This window comes from Vombatus ursinus, unplaced genomic scaffold (genome assembly GCF_900497805.2).
Source record: "Vombatus ursinus unplaced genomic scaffold, bare-nosed wombat genome assembly UNPS02015030.1, whole genome shotgun sequence".
Classification (NCBI taxonomy): domain Eukaryota; kingdom Metazoa; phylum Chordata; class Mammalia; order Diprotodontia; family Vombatidae; genus Vombatus; species Vombatus ursinus.
Window position 1 is genome coordinate 709546 of NW_020954808.1, and position 25861 is coordinate 735406.

Genomic DNA, 25861 nt, shown 5'->3' on the forward strand with positions numbered 1-25861 from the left:
GTATTTTGTTAATTTAAGACCACAATTCTGAGAAGGATTTCACAGGCCTCACCAGACTTCTACAGTTGTTCATGACACACAGAAAAGGTTTAGAATCCCACTCTGGAAGGCCAGCCAATATTATCGGCCTGCCTGGGTTCTTCTGGATCTTTTAGGGACTTTACCTCCCTAACAAGCCACACAACCATAAAGCATTTTTAAAAGGCTGTTGTTTGATTTCTCGTTCAGGTACACTCAGAGCATCTTGACGATAGAGCCTCTGGGTGTTAGTAAATGAATCCCATTGTTACGTTACGTGCAGGGCGTAGCCTCATGGGAACTTCCCGTAATCTTTAGATCTGGCCCTAGTCTGTGCATGGCTATGGTAGGCTCACCTCTCTTTATAGAAGTACCAGTACCTAGCACTGGAAAGGCTGCGGAGGCTCAGAATGAGAGCCAGCTATTTTAGTCCCCTACAGAGCATCAGCCCCACTCCAAATCTAGGCACATTTAGGGAGGGTTCCCTGCAGGAATGTTTTCTAACCTCATTGCTACGCTAGAATTCGACAAAGAACCTGTAGATATCCACAGGTGTGGCCTCTCCACCCCTAGGTTCAGATTTTGGGCACCCAAAGGAGGGATGTTCCAACTTTCCTTGGACAACCTGAATTCCTGGCTGATGATCGTGGGCGATGTATGAACAGTCTGGGGAGAAATACCCAGGCTGCCAGAGAGCTTGCACAACAGAGCTGTCCAGGCCTGGAAAGCAGCCATCCAAGAGAAGAGATGAGGCTCACCAGCCTGAGAAGCCCAGGGAATAATCTCAGGGGGCCAGGCAATGCCGTCCCCTTGACAGTCCCCTTGATGAGTACCCTCCAGGGAGAATTTACTTACTTTGAGATCTGATGCCAACTGCACAGGGAAGCTGCCCCCAAGCCCAAGAACCTATATCTAGAAGGTATTTAATCCAAAGGGTTTGAGTGCTGAATCTTACCGAGAGCTTTAGGGGCCAATGCTCCCCCTACCTCAAACTGGAATAGGTCCTCTGCCAGCCATCTCCTGGGACTGGCTTTTTAGACTTCTCTTGGGTCCATATCTCTCGTGGGCTTTTCCCCCTGAGAGTCTTTTTCATCCCACCCTCTCCTCACCTTTTTTGTTGTTGTTCGGTCATTTTCAGTCACGTATGAGTCTTCGTGCCCCTTTTGGGGTTTTCTTGGTAAAAAAAAGACTGGAGTGGTTTGCCATTTCCTTCTCCAGTTCATTTTACAGATGAGGAAACTGAGGTAAACAGGGTGAAGTGACTTACCTAGAATCACACAATTAGTAAGTATCTGAGCCTGGATTTGAACTCAGGAAGATGAGTCTCCCTGGTTCCAAGCCCAGTGTTCCATCCGCTGAGAGGGTTAAGTCAATTGTTTTCCTAATATTAAACCATCCCTTCATTCCTGATTATAGTGTAAGATCTTTGTGATATGTTGTTTTAGATTCTTCCGTGTTTGCATCCAGGTGTCTCTTTGATCAAACCTGTCCCAAATTGCCATACTACCTCATGTGTGGGCTCCCCAAAAGCATACTTTTATCTGCCCCAGCTATTTGTGAAAGGGCTGTCTTAGATCTCCCGGGACTCAAAAGCTTCTTCTGCTATGATGTGAGTCCTTGAGGGAGGGCTTTGGACATTGATACTCTCCCTGGAATCTTTTCTCAATGGGAACCATACTCCCACCCCATCATATATTCCCAAATGCAGGGATTTTGAGTTTTTACCTGTCAGTATACAAAATGAATTCTCTTTCTACCACCCTGACTCAAATTCCCCTCAACCCTGCCCCTCACATTTCTCACTGCAGATCTAACTGTCCACTCCACTGTGCTCTCTAGAATTCTTGCTCTGTGATTAAAACTGCCTCTTCTGAGACCTGCTTCATTTCTGCTGACACAACATTTCTAGTCACACTTTCTAGTTCTGATTATACTTTCACTCAGAGACCTAAACTGACTGATCCTGGTGGGGGAGTCAGAAGGGTCCTTGCACCCGACCCCTCCAATGCCACTCCCAGATGTCTCTTCTGCCACTTTCACTCGTTGACCTCTATTCATTGGAGGTTGTCAATCCAAATTGATCAATAAAAGATTCTGGTATCCATCATCTCCTGAGTGCAAGAACACTCTCCCTATCCTTCTGCAGTGAGTTCAGTGCTTAGAGCAGTCTTTCTCTCCACCTCAATTCCCACCATTAAACTATGAGATTTCAGATATATTGATACTCCTTCCAGCACCCTAAATTCCTATTCTTCAATCTACTCAATTTCCGCCTCTGTGGAGCTCTGGCAAAAAGAAGTGGAGATAATTCAAAATCCTGTTTTACCTCTAATTTTGTTTTAAAGAATACTAGTTTATCCCCCTTATAATTAATGCTAGCTAATGCTTTTAGATATATACTATTTACCATTTTGACGAAAAGTCTTCCAAGAAGCAGCTAGGGGGCACAGTGCTGGACCTGAAGTCAGGAAAGACCTGTGTTCAAATCTGGCCTCAGGCACTTAATAGCATTGTTACTTTGGGCAAGTCAATTAACTTCTTTTTGCCACAGTTTCCTCAACTGTAAAATGGGGATAAATAATAGCAGCTATCTTACAAAATTGTCATGAGGGTATTCCTCCCATTTAAACTTATGTTTTCTAGTGTTTATAGTAGAAAAAGATATTTTTAAAAAATATTTCTCTCTATTTATTGATGTCATCATATGATTTTGCTGTTTTTCTCATTAATATGGTTAATTAAGCCTATAGTATCCTGAATATTAAATATAAAGAGGATCTTTGCAATATGTTTTTATGGTCTCTGGTGTTTGAATCAATGTTTATTAGGTATTGGCCTACAGCTTTCTTTTTTGTTTTATCTTTCCCTGGTTTGTGTCCCTAGAATATATCTGTGCCAGAAAGGGATTTAGCAGGATCCCTTCTTTTGCAATTTTCAGAAACAGTTTCATATGATACTGGGATTGTCGCATCAATTTTTTTTTTTGAAGCAATTGGGGTTAAGTGACTTGCCCAGAGTCACACAGCTAGTAAGTGTCAAGTGTTTGGTCCGAGACTGGATTTGAACTCAGGTCCTCCTGACTCCAGGACCGGTGCTCTCTCCACTGCACCACCTCGCTGCTCCAAAAGTTTTTAATTTAGTATAGTTCTTTTTTTTTCTTTTTTTTTTTGGTGAGGCAATTAGGGTTAAATAACTTGCCTAGGGTCACACAGCTAGTAAGTGTTATGTGTCTGAGACCAGATTTGGTCTCAGGTCCTCTTAACTCTAAGGCCAGAGTTCTATCCACCGGACCACCTAGCTGCCCCCCATTAATTTTTTTAAAACAATGTGACTAGGGGCAGCTAGATGGCACAGTGGATAGAGCACTGGTTCTGGATTCAGGAAGACCTGAATTCAAATCTGGCCTCTGACACTTGACACTTATTAGCTGTGTGACCCTGGGCAAGTGGCTTTACCCCATTGCCTCAAAAACAAAACAAAACAAAACAAAAAACCAGTTTGACTAGCTGAAGCCAATAAGCCAGCACGAATCAGAAGACATTGATTACACCCAGTGTGTGGTCTACTCTATCAACAATAAACAAGGAATTTCTTATTCCCACTCAGAATTCAGCAAGCAATATTTCTACATTATATGAAATGGAGGGAAAAGGTGATTGGTCATTACAATGCAGCTGGCTATACAAAAATAAGGATGCTTCTTGTTAAGGAAAATCTTGGGTGCTGCTTACCTAAGCTTGGGAAAGCTTAGACCTGATCAAAAGGTAAAGAGATTCTCATCTAGGTGAATGCTGGCCGTCGTGTTCTAGTCAGACCGATCTGAGTGGCGTTGGACCCTCTTTGTTTAGATTGCCCCATGTGGGTAGAGATAAGTCTCTTTGTCCAAGACTGAGTGATCAGAGTCGTGTCCCCTAGGCCCTCATTAGAATAGGTCCACCTCTCATTCTAATATTCATTCTCATTAATTGCTAACCAACCAGAATTGATTGCTGCCTGTTGGGAATACTCACTCTTCTGAGGATATGTAAGGCTCAGAGGCCTCCAGGAGGGGCCTTTGGATGACCATCCTTTTATTATTTGCTAGCCATAATTAATTAAAATGATTAATTACCCAGAAATCACGTCTCTCAAACTTGTCACAAGACTACATATCAAACATCAATCAATAAAATAAATCGATCGTACTGCAGTCAATTTGTAATAAACATAACTCTATTATCAAGGGTCTAAAAAAAAGGAATAGGAAACACATCTTATTGAACATTTAGGCAACAGGTTTCTTATTCCATCTTAGATTTAGCCGCTTACTTTATGAAGTTGTCTACTTCTGGGAAGCATTTTCCCTTGGAAGTTCTGTATCAAAAGGGTGCGTCCTTGACCACTACCCACAAATTGCCCAGTTCAATCTACTTCAGCTCAGAGATATGTATCCCTGAATCAATATCTTGGTGTCGTTAACTTGAACATTAGTTGTTAACAGTACCTGCAATGGGCTATTTCACCTTGTTTCCAGGACAGGTTTGCAGAGGTAGTTCTTTGACAACTTCCAGGTTCCAGGTCACTTGTGAAGATTACCTAGATAATATTGTCTTTAACCTGCTCATGATAAGATTTAATATGACTTTGTCAGGCCTGACAAAATCTTAATACATTTAACTTGCCAGTAACTAGTTCATGTGGTGAAAGCCAGTGAAAATCTTATGGAGTTACCCTTATGAACACCAGGGCTATAGGAAGAACATCAGATTAGGTTACCTGTAACTCATCTGAAAGTTTAGAGATTTAAAAAATATTCACATATTATTTGTTCTTTATGTCTTGCCTAAACCCTGCACCTGGTATGGATAATATGATTCATGGGCTGCACAAAAAATAAAAATCTTGAAAAGTATCCATGAGGATCTGACCTGTAAAGTGAGTCCTTCTGCCTCTTGATATTATCAGAGAGAGACTTCAAACAGGAAAAATGTGATTTAAAAGTTTCTTTACAACTATTAAAAGAATTTTATATGTAAATTTCTTAATCTAATTTGATAATTTATATGTAATTACTAAAACATATCAAAGCCTTATGTAGTTTTTTTTTTAGGCAATTGGGGTTAAGTGACTTCCCCAGGGTCACGCAGCTAGTAAGTGCGAAGGGTTTGGTCTGAGGTCAGATTTGAACTCAGGTCCTCCTGACTTCAGGGCCGGTGCTCTATCCGCTGCACCACCTAGCTGCCCCTGTAATTTTTAAAATAAAATTAATCTGGATATATTTCAATGGACCTGAAGGACTTTCGGTACTTTACCTTTTTTGGTCTCATTCTTTATTCTAAGATAAAAATTTTTAAATATCATCTAGGCTCATCATGTTTATTTGACCTCTTGTTATTGTTTTTAATAGAAAATATTGGGATATCACATATATGTCAATCACATATATTTTAATTCCCCCATGGAAAAATCTAATCTTGTTGCTTTTCTCAAAGTAAAGATTGCTACCTCATTAAAAACTAAAGCCTCGGGGAATGGCTAAACAAGCTATAGTATACAATTGTGCTAGAATATTATTGTGCTATAAGGAATGACAAGCAGAATGATTTCAGAAAAATCTGCAAAGATTTATATGAACTGATGCAAAGTGCAATGAGCAGAACCAGGAAAACATTGTACACAGTAACAACAACATTGTATGATAAAGAACTGTGAATTGCAGAACTACAGCTATTCTCAGCAATGGAATGATCCAGGACAATCCCAAAGGCTTCATGATTAAGCATGTTATCCGCCTTCAGAGAAAGAACTGATACTGTCTGAATACAGACTGAAGCATGCTATTTTCACTTTCAACCTTTTTTTTATTTGAGTCTTCTTGTACAAAATGATTAATATGGAAATATTTTACATGACTGCACATGTATAAACTATATTTGACTGCTTACCATCTCAGGCAGAGGGGAAGGGAAAGAGGAAGGGATAGAATTTGGAACTCAAAACTTTTTTTAAAAATATCAAAAAATAGTTTTAACATGTAATTAGGGAAAATATTATAAAATGAAAAGAAAAAGTCTTTATATATATCACATGATTTCTCCTTTAAGGATACATATTATCCTCATGTCATTCAGAAAGAATGTGATGCCTTAAGAATATAATCTTATACATAAATATATAACTATTATCAAGGGAATGGCAAACCTAAGGACTGAATTATCTTAGTTGCTTAGGTTAGGAAGTTGAAACAAGAAGTAGCCAAAAATTCAGAATATTAAAAATAAAAGCAACAGGGTACCTTATATTTGTATTCCATGATAGTGGCTCAGAGATGTTTGAATATTATAACAATAAGTTTCATTATAAATACTTTACAATTCACCTGCCATGATGATAAAAATTTGCTTTGAAAGGAAGGAGGAATATGGTTGCAACAATAGCAGGACTGTTCCCTCAGGCCTAAGCTTAAGGACACAGACTGACCTATCATAGGTTTAATAGGATAAAGCATTTTTGATAGTTCCTTCTTCCTTAGTACTGATAAGACTTTATGACCTTGCCCAAGTGGAAGATCCAAAGGAAACTGGCAAGTCCTCAATGAACTTTGCAGATAATGAAAATTTATAAGATATTTTGAACTTTTTGCCAAACACCAAATGATCATCATTATTATTCATTTTAAAGCAAAACATACCCATGTAACAAACTGTTAACCACAATGACAACAGTCTCTAATAAGTGATAGCTCATATTTATAATTTCACAGCATTTTGATAATAAGAGAAGTTAATCTATTAATAATAGAAATATACTACACTCTAAGTATCATCTTTCAATTAACAGTATTTCTTACAACATGATTTCCCAAAATTACAATAAAAAAAATAAGAACATGATAAAAATATGATAGACTCACAAAACGAAATAAAATGTGTTGCCAGTCATTGCATTAATTCAGACCTTGGGCAAGTCACTTCCTACTGTTTGCCTCAGTTTCCTCATCTGTAAAATGAACTGGAGAAAGAAATAACAAACCGTGCCAGTATCTTTGCCAAGAAAACCCCAAATGGGGTCATGAAGAGTCAGACATGACTGAGACAACTGAACAACACCACCGTATCAATTCAGTTGAATGCATTTCTGAATTGTCTTACACAGACTTTCTGAATCACGTTACATAGAAAACCATTTCATCTCTTTATCGGTTTGGACATTCTATATTCACTGCACTCACATATCAGTATAGAGCACTTAAAATCAAATTACTCTTCTAGTTACAAAAATGGCATTGGTACTTACCATTCAGGAAACAGATCAATTATATCTTGAATAGAGATTTCCCCCAATTTCTCAAAACCCAAGATAAAGTCAAATCTTAAATTGACCAATCTTCAGTGTTACTGCACAATTCCAATTACTTTTCTACATCAACAAAATTACCAGAATCAATGAAATAAAGCTTGGAGACCATGAGAAATCTCATAATTAATTTTAATTGAGGAGGAAACAAGCACTTCTCCAATACAGAATAAAAATTTTACAGGCACAGAAGTCTTTCTCCTCCTATCTAAGTGAGGATAAGTGTTACTTATCTTAAACTTTTCTTAATTCTCAGCTTGTCTTTTGACCTCTGATGTATATTTTGATAGCTGATAAAGACGAAGACCTTGTATTATGCTAATGTGGGTAAAGAAAATCACCTGTTTGATATTCCTGCTCTTTAGGAAATCCAACCACTTCCTAATCATTACCTTCTAATTAAGTTTTACATCAAAACAATCTCCAAACCAACATTTCTCTTTACTTGCTCTAATTCAACCCTTCACTTTCCTTCACTACTTTCTAGATCTTCATTTCCCAATCATATCTCAATCCATCTACAAATCTGGTTTTCTCTACTCAACTGAAATTTCTTATATTTGGACAAATTAGTGCAAGTTTTATTAAATGTATCAATTAATTGCAAAACCTTTTCCCTGAGCGAAACTGAAACTCCAAGGTTTATATGTAATTTCTCATTTTGTCAGGTACAACCTTTAATCATGGCAATAAAATTCTACTAAATCATTCCCAGAACTCCAAGATAAAATAAAGACATTCTCTTAAAATGAAATTTTGCGTTCTGATTTAGACAAATCTTTTTCTTTCAAAATGGGAGAGAAGAGTTAATCATTGCACAAACAGTGGTTTTTGAATGCCAGTTAAGTTTAGAAACTGCAAACTGCAAAACTGTTTGCTTCTCTATTTATTTTTTGCTTTAAAGCTTTCCTAGCATTCTCTACTTGGTGAAATCACCTTCTTCTTCTGTCCTAAAACAACAAATATCATTCTTTAGAAAGGGAGGAGGTGAAAAAGGAGTCTAGGAGAGGTTTATATGTAATATTCTCAGTTTTTATTTTTATTTTTCCTTCAAAAATTATAAAGAGCAGTATCCTTAAAACTCAGTAGGATATTTCAGCATTTACAAAAAAAAAAACCACACACATTGAAACCACAATATAGAAATTCACAGTAAAGAAATTATTTTTCAGTCACGAGTTTAATCTTTAGTTTACAATGTCATAAATTTCTGCAAGTGGGGAGAAGTTTTCTTTCTTTTTATTTGACTTTATCTCTGTATTCCCAACTTTCCCAGAATTAGACAAAGATAAGACTATATCTTTTGAAAGCTTGAAAAAATATTTTTTTTTGCAGAAAAATTCTTATTCTTTTTCTTATTTTGTAAATATGACAGACAATCAGACAACACAATACAAGAATATACAAAACACTAACTTGTCTCCGTAGATCTTTCAATTTGGAGTACAAAAGTGCTTTACTGCAACTCTTCTCTGCCCTCCCTAGTCTCCCTCTCTAAAAGGTGTCAAATGGGTGCACTCACCATTGCATGCTTAAAAAGTTCTTTGAGTTGGGAGCCTGTGAAGGTTGCTTCATCCAGTCCCAGCTAGTGTGGCTGGAATTGTCACATGCATTTTCTTATCGATTTGACCAGCTATAGCCAATAAACTAGCACAAATAAGGGCACAGGCTTTATTACAATCAAGAGTGTGGCATACCCCATCAGCAGCTAATGGGGGATGAGTTGTCCGCAATTCAGTAAGCAATATTCATACCTGATATGAAACATGGGGTGGGGGAAAGTGGCTGCTCTCTACAACGTAACTGGTCATACAAAAAAAAAAGGTCATACATACAAAAAAAATTAAGGAAAATGTGAATTAATTAACAACAGGAGATAGATAAAAAATGTATCCTTTTAAGTATAGCTAATTGTAATAAATCAAAGGGAAATGCCTATCAGTCTAGATAAGGGAGGGGTACATTCCAGAGACTCTGAAATCCTTTTTTTTTTTTGCCAATTAAGTCTTTCTGTACCAAAAAGAAGAGGAAAGAAGACACTGAAGGAAACCAGTTGCTGCAGCTGGTCTCCCAGTTCATTCCAACATCATATACAACAAAAGACTGATACACAACAAAATTGAGTGTTATGTTTTTCCAGAAATTTACTTTTAACAGTTCTTAGAATTTCTGATAAAATTCACTTGTGAATCCATTTGGTTCTGTTTTTTGTTTATTTCCTTTGGTATTTTGTTTATAGCTTATTCAGTTTCTTCTTCTGCGATTGGATTGTTCAAATTTTTTTCTTGTTCTGTTAATTTGTTTATTTTATATTTTGTAAATATTAATTTATGTTGTTTAAGTTGTCAGTTTTATTCACATGTAGTTGGGCAAAAATCTTTCTAATTGTATCTTATTTCCTGTTCATTTGTTGTGAATTTTTCAATATTTTTGATAGTTAACTTGGTTTTCTGGTTTTAAAAAATCAGATGAGCTAATTTTTCATTCATTTCAGTTGATCATTAATCATTCCCCATATGCCCTCAAGAAGATGGGTTTCAACAGTTGCTGAAGTCAAAAGTCTCCATTGTTCAGCAGCCAATGTTCTTAGGATGAGCTTCTCCAAGCTGAACTCAGCTGAGCTTAAAAGGACAGCCATGATGTGAGAGGACCAATATTTACAAGCATTTCCATGACATAGATTGCTTCCCTTTCACCCATGACATGGGGTAGACTCATACCCTTCCTCCTTGAAAAAAGATTGGCTTTTCCTAAAAGGAGAAAAATCCGTACCTTGGATTGGACGTTATACTAAGAGAATTTAAACATACTGATACCCATTCAAGCACTCTTAAGTTTCTATTTGCTCAATCTACTCAATTCCCTTAACCTCTTCCATTGCACCTCATAGAAATAGTTTTAGCATTGAGTTTATCACCCACAAATATTCCCTTCCATGTTCTTGAACTTCGAAGTCCTTTTATTTGATAATTATCCTTAACATTCTATCTTTCTTTTTCTCTTTTGACCTTACCACCTCAAAACTTCTTTTCTTTCCTGGGTTATCGCTCCTGTACTGATAACATTTTCCTCCCTTGCCCATCTAACACCTTGCTTAGCTATGTCAATTATATGCTCTCCTTTACATCCTTTGCCTCCTTGATATGTTGCTGGATCATATCTTGATACCACAATTGGATTCCTTCCACCAGCCCCTTTGTGCCTTTGTTCTAGATGAGCAGATTCCAGGATCACTGGTCTTTGTGTGTTCCCTGAGTGGCCTGCCTGGGAAGGTTGGCTGGAGGAACTTTCCTGAATCAAAAGTCTGTTGAGGAGATGCTGCTGCTGGAGGAATGATTGGATAGAAATGCCTGAGAAGAGCAGAATGATTGGGTTAAGGGGGGGGGGGAATTGAAGATATATATATGTATGTATGTACACACACACACACACACACACACACAAGGTTGAGTTCAATGTCTCCTTATCCATTTTCTATTATCTTATCCATTATCTCCTTCCTTCCGTACTGACTCCAAATATACTCTGATCTCTCCTGTCCTTAAAGATCCTTCACTTAATTAGCTCATCTCTTAAACTGTCACCCATACCCTCCCTTTCAGTCTCAAACTCTTAGAAAATCAATTGATCAATCAATAGATAAGTATTAATAAAAATATATACAAAGTAGTTACAATCTACACTCATTTCTCACTTTCCAGTCACTTGTAGTCTGGCTTCCACCTCTTTCTTGATAAATTCCAAATTGTTTCCCTAGTTCTCATCCTACTGAACAGATTTGTAAGTTTCTCAATGTTGAACACCCTGTCTACCCTGCATGATCTTCCTACTGCAACTTCCTTGAGAGGATTCCCTCCTGATTCTGCTCCTACCAGTCTGACATCTCACTTTTATTTGCTGGATCTTCATCTGTGTCCTAACCTCAAAGCATAATTTATCCCAGTGTTCTGTCCTAGGCCTTCTCTTACTTGTCTAACCTCTCTCCTGGTGACCTCCTTGGCTCACACAGGATTTTCTATCATCTCCATGTTGATGACTACTAGATCTATATATTCATCCAAAGTCTCTCCCTTGAGCCTCTCCTGTACTTCCAACTCCCTTTTCAACATTTCATATTGTAAGAATCTTAAACTCAACATGTCCAACTTTAAATGCACCTTCCTTCCCCCCAAACCCATCTCATTTCCTAACTTCCATATTTCCATAGAGGGTATCATCATCTTTTCAGTTTCCTAGGTTACCAATCTTGGTGTCTTCTTTAGCAACTCATGCTCACTTGCCCCACATCTCCTATTCCTTGTTAAGCCTAATTCATTCAATCTTCCCAGTATCTGGGAAGTATCTGATTTCCCCTTTTATTCTCTCAAACCACAACAATCCTAGTTTGGTTTCTACTCATTTATAAGCCAGACTACTGTAATAAGCCCCCTGGTTGATCCCTTGCATCCAGGCTCCTTTTTCAGATCTCTCTTCTATACAGCCTCCAAGTTGTTATTCCTAAAGAACAGTTCTGATCATATCGTTCTCGAGTAGGCTCTCTATTGCTAAAAGGATAAATAAACAAAATCACTTTTTGTTTTGACATTAGATTCATCATACACTTGCCCCTACCTATCTTTCCAGATTGATTTCACCTTACTACCCCCCCAAAATGGCCAAAATGCTTCTACCAAAATGGCCTCCTACCACATTTCCTCTGTTGCCTCTAAAACTTTACACAGGATGCCTCCCCACCCCCATGCCCACTTGGTCATGAGTCCAAATCTTCCAACGCTTGCTCCATTGAAAACTCAGCTCAAGGATCACTTTCTACAAGAAATCTTAACTAATGAGAAGTCACTATAATAGTGAAGAATAGGATTAGTGCAATAGCCATGAAAATGAAATAATGATGAAAATGAAATGATAAATGGTTATCATCAGAAAATTTTTTTTGAGGCCAGTGAGACTGGAAAATGCTAGATTTCACTCTCTCCAGGCAACACACAAGAAGAAAGTGTCAGAAAGCAAATTGAATTCAGTAATCATAACAATAAATGTATATTCTTGAATATATTCATTAAATGAATTACAAAATGAATCAAGGGAAAATATTATTACAGGAAAAGTATTCGAAGCACAAACACATAGCTAAACTAAGCTAAAGCATGACTAGTTTTTCTTTCTTCTATGAATCCTTTGATGTTGGGTAAGGTTTGTATTGTGTAACAAAGGCAAGCAAGAAGCATTTATTAAAGACTTACTATTTTTCAGGCTAAGTGCTAAAGAGTTGACAATACATATACACACAGAAAGACAGTCCTTCCCTTAAGGAGCTTACATTCTAATTGGGAAGACAACATGTACCAGGGAGTTGTAAAGTGGGATGATGGGGAGAGATGCAGATACCCATGTGAGGGTTTCTGGTATTTTAATCCAGAAGATCAGAAGAGGAGAATAAAGGTTGGCCATTCTGGTACCTTCACCAAAATAGATTCCTGGAGAGAAGCTTACCAACGGGAGAAGGGGGTCAGAGGTAAGAAGGACAGCGTTAGGGAGAAGGAGTGAGGAGGGATCTTTCAAGTTGAGGAAATTCCAGGTACTGAGGGAGTTTCTATGTTGAGACTAAAAGTGAGGCATGGTATTGAAATCCAGAAAGTCAAATGAAAAAATGGGAGGGGAATGTCTGGAGGAAGGCTTGGAAAACCTTAAGTTATTTGTTACATTTCTATGAATTCAATCTAGTATGAGATGACATCTTCCTCTTTGTACTGGCAAGCAGCCTCAGACCTCATGCAGAGTTGACTGGAATATCCAGTGGGAACTGGTGCCCAGTGGGATCTAAGTTTCCCTTTCCCATATAAATCTTCCTCCTACTTTTTGTCAATGGCCCTTCCCCTTTTCCATTTCTGACAAGACTCCAAATCCCAATCCCCTCCCAGAGAGAATCTATACTTCCTTTTCACTCAGACCCTGAGAACCATTCCCCCACCCCAAATTATGATAGGCAGCCCCTGTTGGACAGAAACCCAAATACTTGCTAAGGACTGATGGGCATTTCCATTGATCCTATACTTGAACCCTTAAGATTTTGTGTCCCCCCCCCCATTTTGCAGCTGATAGAATGCATATATGATTAGACTAAAAACTCCTTGAGGGTAGGGACTGACATCTTTTATTACTTGAAAACCAACAATTAGCCCTATGCCTGACACATAGTAAATTCTTAATAAATGCTTTTTCATTCTTTCATTTCTAATGTTATATGCTAGTTGATCTGCCACAGAAGGCTTTCCTAAACCAGTTACATTAAAAAGGCTATTCTCCAGTATGAATATTTTCATGTTTAATATCACAAGAAGGCCTTTCTGTGTTTTTTACAAGATGTTTCTCTCCAGAATGAGTCTTCTGATGTACAATGAGGTTTGAACTCCGACTAAAGGCTTTCCCACATTCATTACATTTATAAGGCTTCTCCCCAGTATGAATCATCTTATGCCTAATAAGCAGTGAACTCTGAATGAAAGCTTTCCCACATTCATCACATTTATAAGGTTTCTCTCCAGTATGAATTCTATGATGTTTAAAAAGGTCTGAGCTTTGAGTGAAGGCTTTCCCACATTCTTTACATTTATAAGGCTTCTCTCCAGTATGAATCTTCTGATGCACAATAAGGTTTGAACTCTGAATGAAGGATTTCCCACACTCATTACATTTATAAGACTTCTCTCCAGTATGAATTATCTGATGTATAATAAGAGTTGAGCTTTCACTGAAGCCTTTCCCACATTCAAAACATTTATAAGGCTTCTCTCCATTATGAACTCTCTGGTGCTTAAGAAGGGTTGAGTATTGAGTGAAGGCTTTCCCACACTCCTCACATCTATAAGGCTTCTCTCCAGTATGAATTCTCTGGTGCTTAACAAGAGTTGAATTTTGAGTGAAAGCTTTCCCACATTCATTACATTTGTAAGGCTTCTCTCCAATATGAGTCTTCTGATGTACAATAAGATTTGAGCTCTGACTGAAGGCTTTCCCACACTCATTACATTTATAAGGCTTCTCTCCAGTATGAATTCTCTGGTGCATAACAAGTGTTGAATTTTGAGTGAAGGCTTTCCCACATTCATTACATTTATAAGGCTTCTCTTTAGTATGAATCCTCTGATGTAAAATGAGAGTTGAGCTTTCCATGAAGGCTTTCCCACACTCATCACATTTATAAGGCTTCTCCCCAGTATGAATCTTCTGGTGTCGAATAATTCTTGACTTGCGAGTGAATGTTTTCCCACATTCTTTACATTTATAAAGCTTCTCAACATTATGGTCTCTGTAACGTTCAGAAAAGTTTGAACCTTGACTGAAGGCTTTCTCACATTCCCTATCTTTATTAGTGTTGTCTCCAGTTTGAATCTTCCTTTTTCTCAAATTCCTTTCATACTTTACCTCCTGACTCTTTTCCTGGCTCTCACTTTCCCCACAAGTAGACAAGCAATGATCAGCACTGCTGAGATTTTCAGATTTCCCTTCATGGGATGACCCTTTCCCAGGGATATTCTCTTTTGGAGCTACCTCTGTGGCTGTTCTTCTATGTTCCAAGTCTGAAAAACAGTAATATAAAATACAAATGTTACCAGTGCTCTGAACTTTGAGAAGGAAACTAGAGAGGAAGTAATACAACTGAAATTGGTTCCCAGAAAAAAGTAGTATATTGTGCAATCATTTTTGAAACCTCCTTTTTAATTTCTCGAGAAATATCAAGAAACAATATTTTCCCTAGTCTAACAATCCTTTTCAGACTTGTCCCTGTTTGAAAGTACATAGATGTAAACTGATTCAACTATTCTGGAAAGCAATTTGGAACTATGCCCAAAAGTCTATAAAACTATGCATACCCTTTGATTCAGCAATACCACTAACAGGTGTGTAGCCCAAAGAGATCAAAAAAAAAAGGAAAAGGACTTATATGTAAAAAAATATTTATAGTAAGCCTTTATGTGATGGCAAGGAATTGGAAATTGAGGGTATGCCCATCAACTGGGGAATGGCTGAACAAGTTGTGGTATATGATTCTCATGGAGGCCTATTGTGCTATAAGAAATAACAAGTGGGATGCTCTTAGAAAAACCTTGAAAGATTTACATGAACTGATGCAAAGTGAAGTGAACAGAACCAGGAGAACACTGTACACAGTAACAGCAAAATAATATGATGATCAACTGGGAAGGATTTAGCTATTCTCAGCAACACAATGATCCAAGCAATTCCAAAGGACTTGATGATGAAAAATGTTATTCACCTCTGGAGAAAAAACTGATAGAGTCTGAATGCAGATTAAAGCATACTTTTAAAAAAAACTTTATTTTTCTTGTGGGTTTTCTTTTGGTTTGTGTATTTTTTCATAACATGACTAATATGGAAATATGTTTTCCATGACTGAAAATGTGTAACCTATATCAAATTGCTTGCCTCTTCTGTGAGGGGGTAGGAGAGGGAGGAAAGAAAAAAAACTTGGAACTCAAAATTTTTAAAAACAAATGTTAAAAATTGCTTTTTTATGTAACTGGGAAAAATAAAATGTTAAAGAAATAAATATAAAGAAATCATTAAAAAAAAAAAGAAAGTACATAGATGGCCAAGACCAAGTAGTCTTTTCTTAACAAAATAAGAAAAAGGTAAAAAATAAATCCTTAAACAAAGGTTACCTTCCCCCCACCCTCGGCCCCACTTGATAGTATTTTTCCTATTACATAGAAAGATAGTTTTCATCATTCACTTTTATAAGATTTTGAGTTCCAACAAAGGTTACCTTTTAAAAATCATTGTATTCCCCACACTCTGAATGGACTGGGCTACTGCCCACCTAGAAGCACTGCCCTTGTCTCCATTTAAAAGAAATTAAGATTTTGATCAGGGAGAGCGGGTCCTTGTGGTTCCTGAACACTTACGTGTGCAGAACACTTGGTCCCTTCAAAACTGGACTCAGCCAAGCTTCCAGGATAACGTTGTCCACTCTGGCCCCCTCATGGTATCAGTGTGCTCCTAGCACTATACCTGCACCTCTTCTTTCTGGTGAGTTCCTACTCAGAAACTCCATTTGAGGAAGCGTCTGCACCCGCCATGGTCACCTCAACTCTGGTCTACCTCATTATCCCCACTCTACTTCTCCACCTTGCTCCCATTTGTGTACTTCCTTCCCCTTCCTACTTTTCAGCCTGTTTTTTACATGGTGACTTTCTTCATTAGAACTTTGAGGGCCAGGAATGTCTCTCTCTCTCTTTTTTTATTTCTAGTTGTATTCCCATTCATGACACATCATAAACACTTAATAAATAATCTGTGTATCTCTCTATCAAGGGAAGAACTGATTAATAACTACTCTTTTGGAATTTTAACCCCAAAGTGTATTTTAGCATATTATAATATTTTTCATATTCAAGTTTTCTATAAATGTTGCTCCAAATACTTGTAGGTAGAAGGACATGTCTGAGGGTATGGAGGTGGGGGTAGCATAGACCATGTCAATTTGTACAGATCACTCTCAGATAAAAATTGCTTTGATTTTGAACAATATTAGATTTTAAAATTATTTGTGACAGACTTGTGCCTAAAATACAGAGAACAGTATATATATGTGTATATATACATATGTACATACATATGTACACATGTGTACACATTATATACATGTGTTATGTGTGTGTGGGTATATATTAAAATAAGAGCTCTTAGTCTACTTTCAGTCTGTCAATAACCATTTGTTCAGTACCTACTATGTGCCAGGTATGCCAAGTACTAGGTATAAAAAGAGGCAAAAGACAGTTCTTGCACAGTTTAATGGGAGAGACAAGAAGTGAACAAATATGTACCAACAAGCTACATACAGGACAACTTTGAAATCATTGCTAGAGGAAAGGCACTAGATTTAAGAGGGGTTGGGAAAGGCTTCCTATAGAAGTTGGGATTTCAGTAAGGATTTTCAAAAAGTGGAGGAAACCAGTAGGTAGAGATGAGGAGACAGAGTATTCCAGGTATGGTGGTCAGGGAGAAAAAATGCAAGAGGCAAAGTGATGGGTCATTATGTTTGTGGCACAGCAAGGAGGCCATTGTCACTGGATTAAGAGTATATGGTGAGAATAAGGTATAAAAATATCAGAAAGTTAGGAAGGGCCTGGCTTTGCATCCTAAATGGAGGATTTTATATTTGATTCTTGGGAAGTGTGACTCATTGGTCCTAGTTAATTGTAATAAAAATATCTGACATCTTTATAGGGCTTTCAGTTTTGCCAAGTGTTTTCCATGATATGATCATGGTAACTACACACTGATGAAGGTACTATGGAGAAAGAGATCCCTATTTAACAGATGAGGAATAGTTACCCAGTGTAACAGGTAAATCAACAATAGATAACACCTATATGGCACTTTCGCTTTCCTCCTAGCAAAATTGGGGTAGGGGGATTATTATTATCCAGGCCAGTTTATTTGAACTTGATTTTTCCCCCTCCAGCTTGTAAGTATCCTCCCTACCCCAGCCCCACAATAAATTTCTGGATATCCAAGTGAGAAAGAGACAGAAGTGTGGAAGTAGGATCCTAAGGGAAACAGTATAGGACGTTTATCACAACCATTCTGTCTTAGGGGCTCCCAGAGCTTTTGCTTTTGCTTTTGCAGAATAGACATCCCAGTGACTTTCATGCTAAATGATAGAGCATGGTATTGGCTCAACAAAGTGATTAACAAATTTTTCTAGTGGGCCAGTTACATAGTGGGGCACCCAGGGGATGGAGTGAGGAGAAAAAAGAGTGAGAGAAAAGTGAGGAGGAGCTGGGACAGAACATGAGAGGCATTCATGATAAATGGTCATAATATGAATGAAGATTAAAGAAAAAGTGATTAAAGGAAGGGAAGGGAAGGAAGAACAAGTATTTATTAAGAATGCACTATGTGCCAAGGACTAGAATAAGTAATTATCTTATTTGATACAACAATGCTGAGAGGTAAACCCTCTTATGATCCTCATTTACAGTTGAAGAAATTGAGGCATGGTGTTCAGGTGACTTGCCCATGATCGCTTAGTTACAACTAGTAAAATCTGAAGTCAGATTTGAACTCAAGTCTTCCTGACTCCATGCCTAGCATTCTATTCATGGTTACTTTTCAAGAGCGGTGAACCAGGTCAGAGGAAAATCAAGAGAGAGTGGTGTCATAAAATTCCCAAGAGGAGAAATGAAATCCACTGCCAAATCCTACAGAGAGGTCAAGAATGAGAGATGAGAAAAATATCACTAGATTTGCCAATTATGAGATCATTGGTAACTTTGAAGGGTATAGTTTCACTTGAGGAGAACTCAAAGAAGAGGGGAGAGGGTTCAGAAAACCCACTTCATCCCAGCAATGGAGATTTGGAAGGGATCCAAGCCACCTTCAAGCACGAGTAGGACCAGAAATGAAGAACTTTTTTTTTTTTTGCCTATTCCTGGAATTTTCTGACTCCTCACCCTGATTTCCCTCAACTGTCAGCTAAAGTCCTACCTTTTCTAAGAAGCCTTTCCCAGTCTCTTTTAACCTTATTGTCTTCCCTCTCAAACTTCATTTATCCTATTTATTTCTTGTCTATAGATAATTGTTTGCATATTATCTCTTATTAAACTGTGAACTCATTAACAAGAAGGACTATTTGGTTATTTTTTATTTTTATTTTTTGTTTTTAGGTTTTTCTTTGTATACTCCATGTTTATCACAATGCCTACATAGTAGATATTCACTAAATGCTAGTTAACTAGCATTTATTAAGATGGTACAGCAAGAAGAGTATGTACAAAACATTTCCCTGATAAAACTTGAGCACATTTTCCTATAAATACATCTAGCCTGAGTGGGAACATATATGTTATTCTACTGATGAGTCTCAGATATAGAGAGAACACATGGAGTAAGAAACTAATACCTTCAACCCTGTTGTGTCTCTGTATGCTTCCCTTTATTCTGTGTCCTGAGGCTCCTCTTTCCTTAGTGCAATGCCTCTATTGTATACTTTGCTCATCTAGGGTCATTGAGCCTGATCGTCTGTCAAGTACCACTTCCAGTCACCAGGGATAATTCTCTCCTGGGTTCATAATTGGCTCTGTGCTCTCTTTCATTTTAAATTGAGAAATTAGCTCTATTGCAAAGCTTCCTGGCCAACAGGGATATGGGAAGTGTGAGGAAAAACTCCTCCCCTCCTCCCCTTGAGTGTTGTGGTATTAACACAAGAAAAAAGCAAAGACTGACCGCATCTCAACAATTTCTTCATTCATATTTATCTTTCTTCTATGCTGCTATTGTCTATATTCCACAGAACTCTCCTGCTTTGACTGTGTCCCAGACCTGGCAAGCTTAATTTTTTTTTTAAACAGGCTACCAGATGCATGAATGATCTTCAGCCCAGCAATGGAAAAGTGCCTGATAATTCTATTAAAGTTAACTTCTTCACATTTGGTAAAGGGGTAACAAAGTGAAAAAAGGGATTTCTTACTACACAATGTCTCTGTTAGTTATGCCTTTTTTAATTTTATCAGCTAAACTTGGGTGGGAAGGAATGCTTTCCTGAACTTCATCCTTGTTTCCAGAAACTCATCTTCTTGCAAGATAACATCCAAACTGAAATTCATGCCTCCTCAGTACTCCCATCACCCACTTGAATAGAGGAGAGATTAATGAAGCTTTTATTAGAAAAACAACTGATCTGGAAAACAGATCCAGGAGAGATAATTCAAAAATTATTGGATTTCTTGAAATCCATGCTCAAAAAAAGACATCATCTTTCAAGAAATTATTAAGAAAAACTGCCCTGATATTCTAGAACCAGAGGGTAAAATAGAAATTGAAAGAATCCACCAATCACCTCCTGAAGATCCCACAGTAACAGCAATTTTGTAAGATGATCAACTGTGAATGACTTAGCTATTCTGAGCAATACAATGATTCAAGACAACTCTGAAGACTTCTGAAAAATGTTATTCATCCAAAGAGAAAGAACTGATGGAATCTGAGTGCAGATGGAAGCATACTTTTTTACTTTATGTATTTTTCTTGGGTTTTTATTTTGCTCTATGTTTCCTTTTACAACATGACTAATATGGGAATATGCTTTGCATGATTACATGTGTATAACCTATATCAAATTGCCTTCTCAATGAGGGGAGTGGGAAGGGTTGGAGAGAATTTTAAAAATGAATGTTGAAAATTGTTTTTGCATGCAATCGGGAAAAATAAAATATTAAATTAAAAATATAAAAAATAAAAAAGATTATATTTATAACAGAAAGAATTTGGTATAATAGTTATCATGAGTTTGCTTTGGATGCTATAAGAAGGATGGATTTGTGAAGAGACAGCCTGAAAGACCAAAGAGAGGCTACTGTAATAGTCCAGGTGAGAAGCGATGAGATGCTAAACTAGAGCTGTCTTGTCAGAAGAGATAAGAGAACGTATATGAAAAACTCTAAGGAAGGACAGTGGATAAGACTTGGCAATTGGTTGGATATGGTGAACGAAGGAGAGGGAACAGTAGAGAAACATACCAATACTGGGCACCTGTGTTCCTGGAAGAATGGGGGAGCCCTGACCAGAAGTAGAAAAGTTGGTACAAGGGGGAAAGGCAAAGTTTAGGGAGGAATATAATGGATATGTTAAGTTTGAGATCCTTAAAGTATGAAAAGTACAAATGATATTGGAGTTATTGGACTAGAGCAAAGGAGAGATAGAAGGATCGATCATCTAGAACTGGGAGTCATCTACATAGAAATGATAGAAGGATCTGTGTGAGGGGAATTTTTCAGGAGAAAGAAGATGGCAAACAAAAAGAGAAGACCTAGGATGGAACTCTGGGAGACAGCCAGACACAAAGGTCAAGATATTACATGCTGATTTTTTAAAAATGAGAGTCTGTCTATAAAAACAAAGAGGGACATTTAGTGACATTCGCTCACCCTCCTTTGTACCTGCTGCCTGGTCTGTTTTCAGTTCCATGAAGCAAGATGTTCCCATGCCAGGCACCCTCTGGTGTCTCTCTCCCTTCTCCTGCTTTCCTGCCTCCTTTCATGTGCTGTATCCCCTGCTCCCCACTTTAGATTGTGAGCTCCTTGAGAGCAGAGACTGTCATTCTTTTATTAATTGTACTCCCAATGCTTAGAACAGTGCCTGGCACATAGTAGGCACCTAATGTTTTTGGACTGGATAGCTTATTGAAAGGCGGAGGAGTAAAATGTAAGGATCTGGGATAATGTATGAGATCAGGGAGCATTTGAAGGCAACCTGGAAGTCAAAGTATAAGGAGGAATTGAGTCAAAGCTTTGAGACATCTGTAACCCCTTTCCTGCATCACAATTCTGCTATATTCTTCTTAAACATTTCAATCCAGTATTTCCCTATGATTTGCCTCCTTGTAGATCTCTAAAAGTTCATCTACATTTCTCAGGAAGGGCCCTTAGGAAATCCCACCTAATTCCAGGGATTCAGGGATCTGCTCCTCCCTCTGACCTCCAGCACCTGCCTCTTGTAGCCACAGAGGGATAAAACTAGTAGTGTGTTTGAGATAGCTCAAAATGGCTGGAGAGAGAGCTGATTGTTAAATTTTCATTGTGAGCCCTTAGAAATTACAAATCAGGGCTTGATTTACTGATGGATAAATGTTAATAATGCAGATTAAGCTTAAAAGTATCATGGGTCTGTTTTTGGGAGTGGTGGTGCAGGGGCAGAGCTGGTTATTAAATATTTACCAGCAGATCTCAGGACAAAGTTATTGCCTCCCAATAATGGTTATGGAAAAGACTGGACACTTCTAGAACTTAACACTGCCTGAAGTTCTGGATCAAAGAGGAAAGCAGGTAGGAGAGGAAAGGGTGGAGGAGAATCTAACTTCATCATCTCCCATGCCTCAGAGCCTATAGAGATCCTCAAGTTCCCCAAAGAGGCAAACAGTATTTTGAGGATGTGGGAGCTTCACCATCAATGAAAGTAAGTGGGAGCAAAAGGGATGCTGAAAAATCGTGGAATTCCTATCTCATGGAGAATACTTTATCAAGGACTACTGCAGGCCTAAATAATGAGGGCCCCTAAGAATTCCCACCTTGTTCAGAACTTAATTTGGAATGTGCTACCTCTCCTATGCTCTCTAGTGTTTTTCATAGGAATGGGTGCTGTATTTTGTCAAAAGCTTTTTCTGCATCTATTGAGATAATCATATGATTTCTGTTAATTTTGTTATTGATATGATGAATTATGCTGATTGTTTTCCTAATATTGAACCAGCCCTGCATTCCTGGTATAAATCCCACTTGGTTATAGTGTATTATCCTCGTGATAAATTGCTGTAATCTCTTGGCTAATATTTTATTTAAAATTTTTGCATCAATATTCACTAGGGAAATTGGTCTATAATTTTCTTTCTCTGTTTTGGCTCTTCCTGGTTTAAGTATCAGCACCATATTTGTATCATAAAAAGAATTTGGTAGGACTCCTTCTTTGACTATTTTCCCAAATGGTTTATATAACATTGGAATTAATTGTTCTTTAAATGTTTGGTAGAATTTGAATGTGATACACCTTGACAGAGACATGGACAGTTTCAGGTGAGCCTTCTCGGCCTCTTTTGAGCACATGACTATACCAAGAAGGTGGCAAGAGGGGAAGCAGGTTTTTTTTTTCTTTTCCAGGAGGATACTAGCTGCTCTTTAAACACAGCTAATGGTCTTATGCCCATGGCAGAAAGAGGAATATCTGACCTGGACAGAACCACAGAGGAATCCAGTGCAACCTATCCCTGCCCAAGAATGTTCTCTCCAATACCACCCCTGACACAGTCCTCCAATGACATCCTCATCCAGACTTTGTTTAAAGACCTCCAATGGCATAGTGGATAGAACACAGGCCCTGGAGTCAGGATAGACCTGAGTTCAAATCTGATCTCAGATATTTTTTAGTTATATGACCCTGGGTAAGTCACTTAACCTCAATTACCTCACCCCTCTGAAAAAAATTAAGACCTCCAATGAATGAGAGTCTCTTTCTCTTTAGGCTGCCTTTCTGCCCTTTGGTACAGCTGTAATTATGAGGAAATTTTCCTACAATGGAGGTGAAAGCTGCCCCATACTACTATTTCTAACCGTAAATCACCACGTCCATAGCTTATGTTATATGTTCCACATGCTCTTGCAATAATTAGTCTGCAGGACAATAGAAAGGCTTTTGGGTTCTGTTGGGTTTTAGGGAATTTCTTTTAGGTGAAAAGTTCAGAGTAAAGACACATTCCCTCTGAACTCCCAATTACAAAAAAAATCCCAATGTTTTGGCAAAGGTTGGGCCCTCTGCCTACCCTTATATTTGCATTATTCTCTAATTAACCTCTGACTTCTTTGTGACGAGGCAAGATATATTTTACTAGAGACATTTACATAACAAAACATCCAAATATATTATCATGTATGTGGATAGAGAGGGCAGCTAGGTGGCGCAGTGGATAGAGCACCGGCCCTGAAGTCAGGAGGACCTGAGTTCAAATCCAGCCTCAGACCAAACACTTGACACATACTAGCTGTGTGACCTTGGGCAAGTCACTTAACCCCAATTGCCTCACTAAAAAAAAAAAAAAAAAAAAGAGCACCAGGCCTGGAGGTGGGGAGACATGAATTCAAATCCAGCCTCAGACACTTACAAGCTGTGTGACCCTGGGCAAATCACTTAACCCTATTTTCCTCAGTTTCCTCATCTGCAAAATGAGCTGGAGAAGGAAATGGCAAACCACTGTAGTATCTTTGCCAAGAAAACCCTAAATGGGATCATGAAGAGTCAGACACGACTGGAAAATGTTTGAACAACGACAAACAACATGACATAGAAAAATAACTTGAAAAATTGATGCATCCATGCAATGAAAAACCAGGAATCCAAAGGATTAAAGGAGATTCACATTATTTACCTCCTGACAGAGACACAATGAACTTAAAATGCAAAGAGAACACAAGGAATGCATTCATTCTGGTCTGTGCAGGTTTGTGATGATAACTTGGTTTTCACTTTGGGAAGGGTTTGGGTTTTCTCTTTTCTTTTCTTTTTTGTTTTGTATTGTTCAATGAGGGAGGGGATAATAAATGGGGCAGATTTTATTTCAGTGACAGAATAAGAAGAAAATTATTTATAAAAATAAATTTATTTTATAAATATTTAAATTATATTAAATTTATATTTAAATTTAAATTATATAAAATTGTACTTATATTTTATAAATTTTACATTATAAATTTATTTATGATTATATTTATAATTAAATCATTTAATATGTTATTTATAAAATTTTATTTATTTATAACAATAAATATATTTGCTTAATGGAAAAGTAAACAAATAAATCCATCAAAATGAAGAGAAAATTAATTGATTTAGAAGAAACCAATGAAGTGATTGGTTTGTTCAAATCAAAGTATTTTTAAGAAGCAGGACAAAGAGAGTTAGAAACTTGACCTCCAGGGACACAGAATGCCAGCGGGAATTTGGAGTTGGGGCACGCGAACGTTCTAGCCTCTCATTCTCCTCCCCCCGTCTTTGGCACTTGACTCCTATCAGCTTGGCAAGAGGACCAATAAAGAAGGGTAAGCCATCTTCCAGTATGGTAGGAGCTGTGATTTTGTGTATACTGGGGCAGAAGGACAGTGAGGGAAGTTGAGGGAGATGGAAGAGACAGCACTAGTGAGCTCAGGAAGTGCAGCAGCCCATGGGTCTGGAGTCTGTGCAGAGCTAAGGTGCTGGGTACTACCTTGTCATGAGGATGGATTGGAGGAGCAACTGGAGTCTTGTGGAGTGAGAATGTCCTCTATGACCTCTTGTGGGGAGGCCAGAGAGGTTGAGAAGTTGATGATGCTGAGGTGGGCTATGATGCTAGGGTGTTTGGTAAAGAGCTGGAAACTAGCTGGGGGACTCCTGGTCTCTACCTCCCACCCCAAGGCCTGGACGTGGCTCAGGACCCAGATAGGTGCCAGCTGTTCCAATATGGTCCCAATCCTAGGTAGAGCAGGGAATTCTTGAGGAAAAAACTCTCTCTAATAAGGGGGTTCTTCCTCAAAATTGTAAGCAACCATCTTTGGGATGACCAGACCAGTGGTTCCTGGGGACAGAGTGGTCCCATAGTATATGCTCTGCTGTCACTGGGGTAGATCATTAGGCTCTTGGAAGCACACATGCTCATATTGGAGCAGCTATATTGATGCCCTTTCCCCTCCCACACTTCCTCCTTCCCTCCCTTCTCCCTCAATTGATTTCTCTATGTCACTGGCTCTTCCCCCAGCTCCGTTTCTCTCTCCCTACTTCCATTCCTTCCTCTTTCTCCCTCTTCTCTGTGCACTGTTACATTATACTTTCTTTACCTGCCAACTGGTTCCCTTCACCACTTCTGATTTACCTTGCCTTGTCAACTCCCCTCTCTTGGGGATCACTCCTGGCCTCCTTACCCCATGTCCCTTTTCATGTCATTCTTTTTCCTTCAATCTTCTCT

The 25861-nt window shown here is 38.1% G+C and overlaps 1 protein-coding gene across 1 annotated transcript; it reads right to left on the reverse strand.

The window, feature by feature from the left end:
• Nucleotides 1–489: 489 nt before the first annotated feature.
• On the reverse strand, nucleotides 490–19610 carry LOC114030950 (zinc finger protein 239-like). Its single transcript, XM_027845912.1, has 4 exons — nucleotides 19606–19610; nucleotides 14358–14662; nucleotides 13932–14111; nucleotides 490–881 (listed from the first exon to the last, which is right to left on the reverse strand). The coding sequence occupies exons 1-4, from the start codon at nucleotides 19608–19610 to the stop codon at nucleotides 490–492; spliced, it is 882 nt and encodes a 293-aa protein (XP_027701713.1).
• Between the last annotated feature and the right edge of the window lie 6251 nt (nucleotides 19611–25861).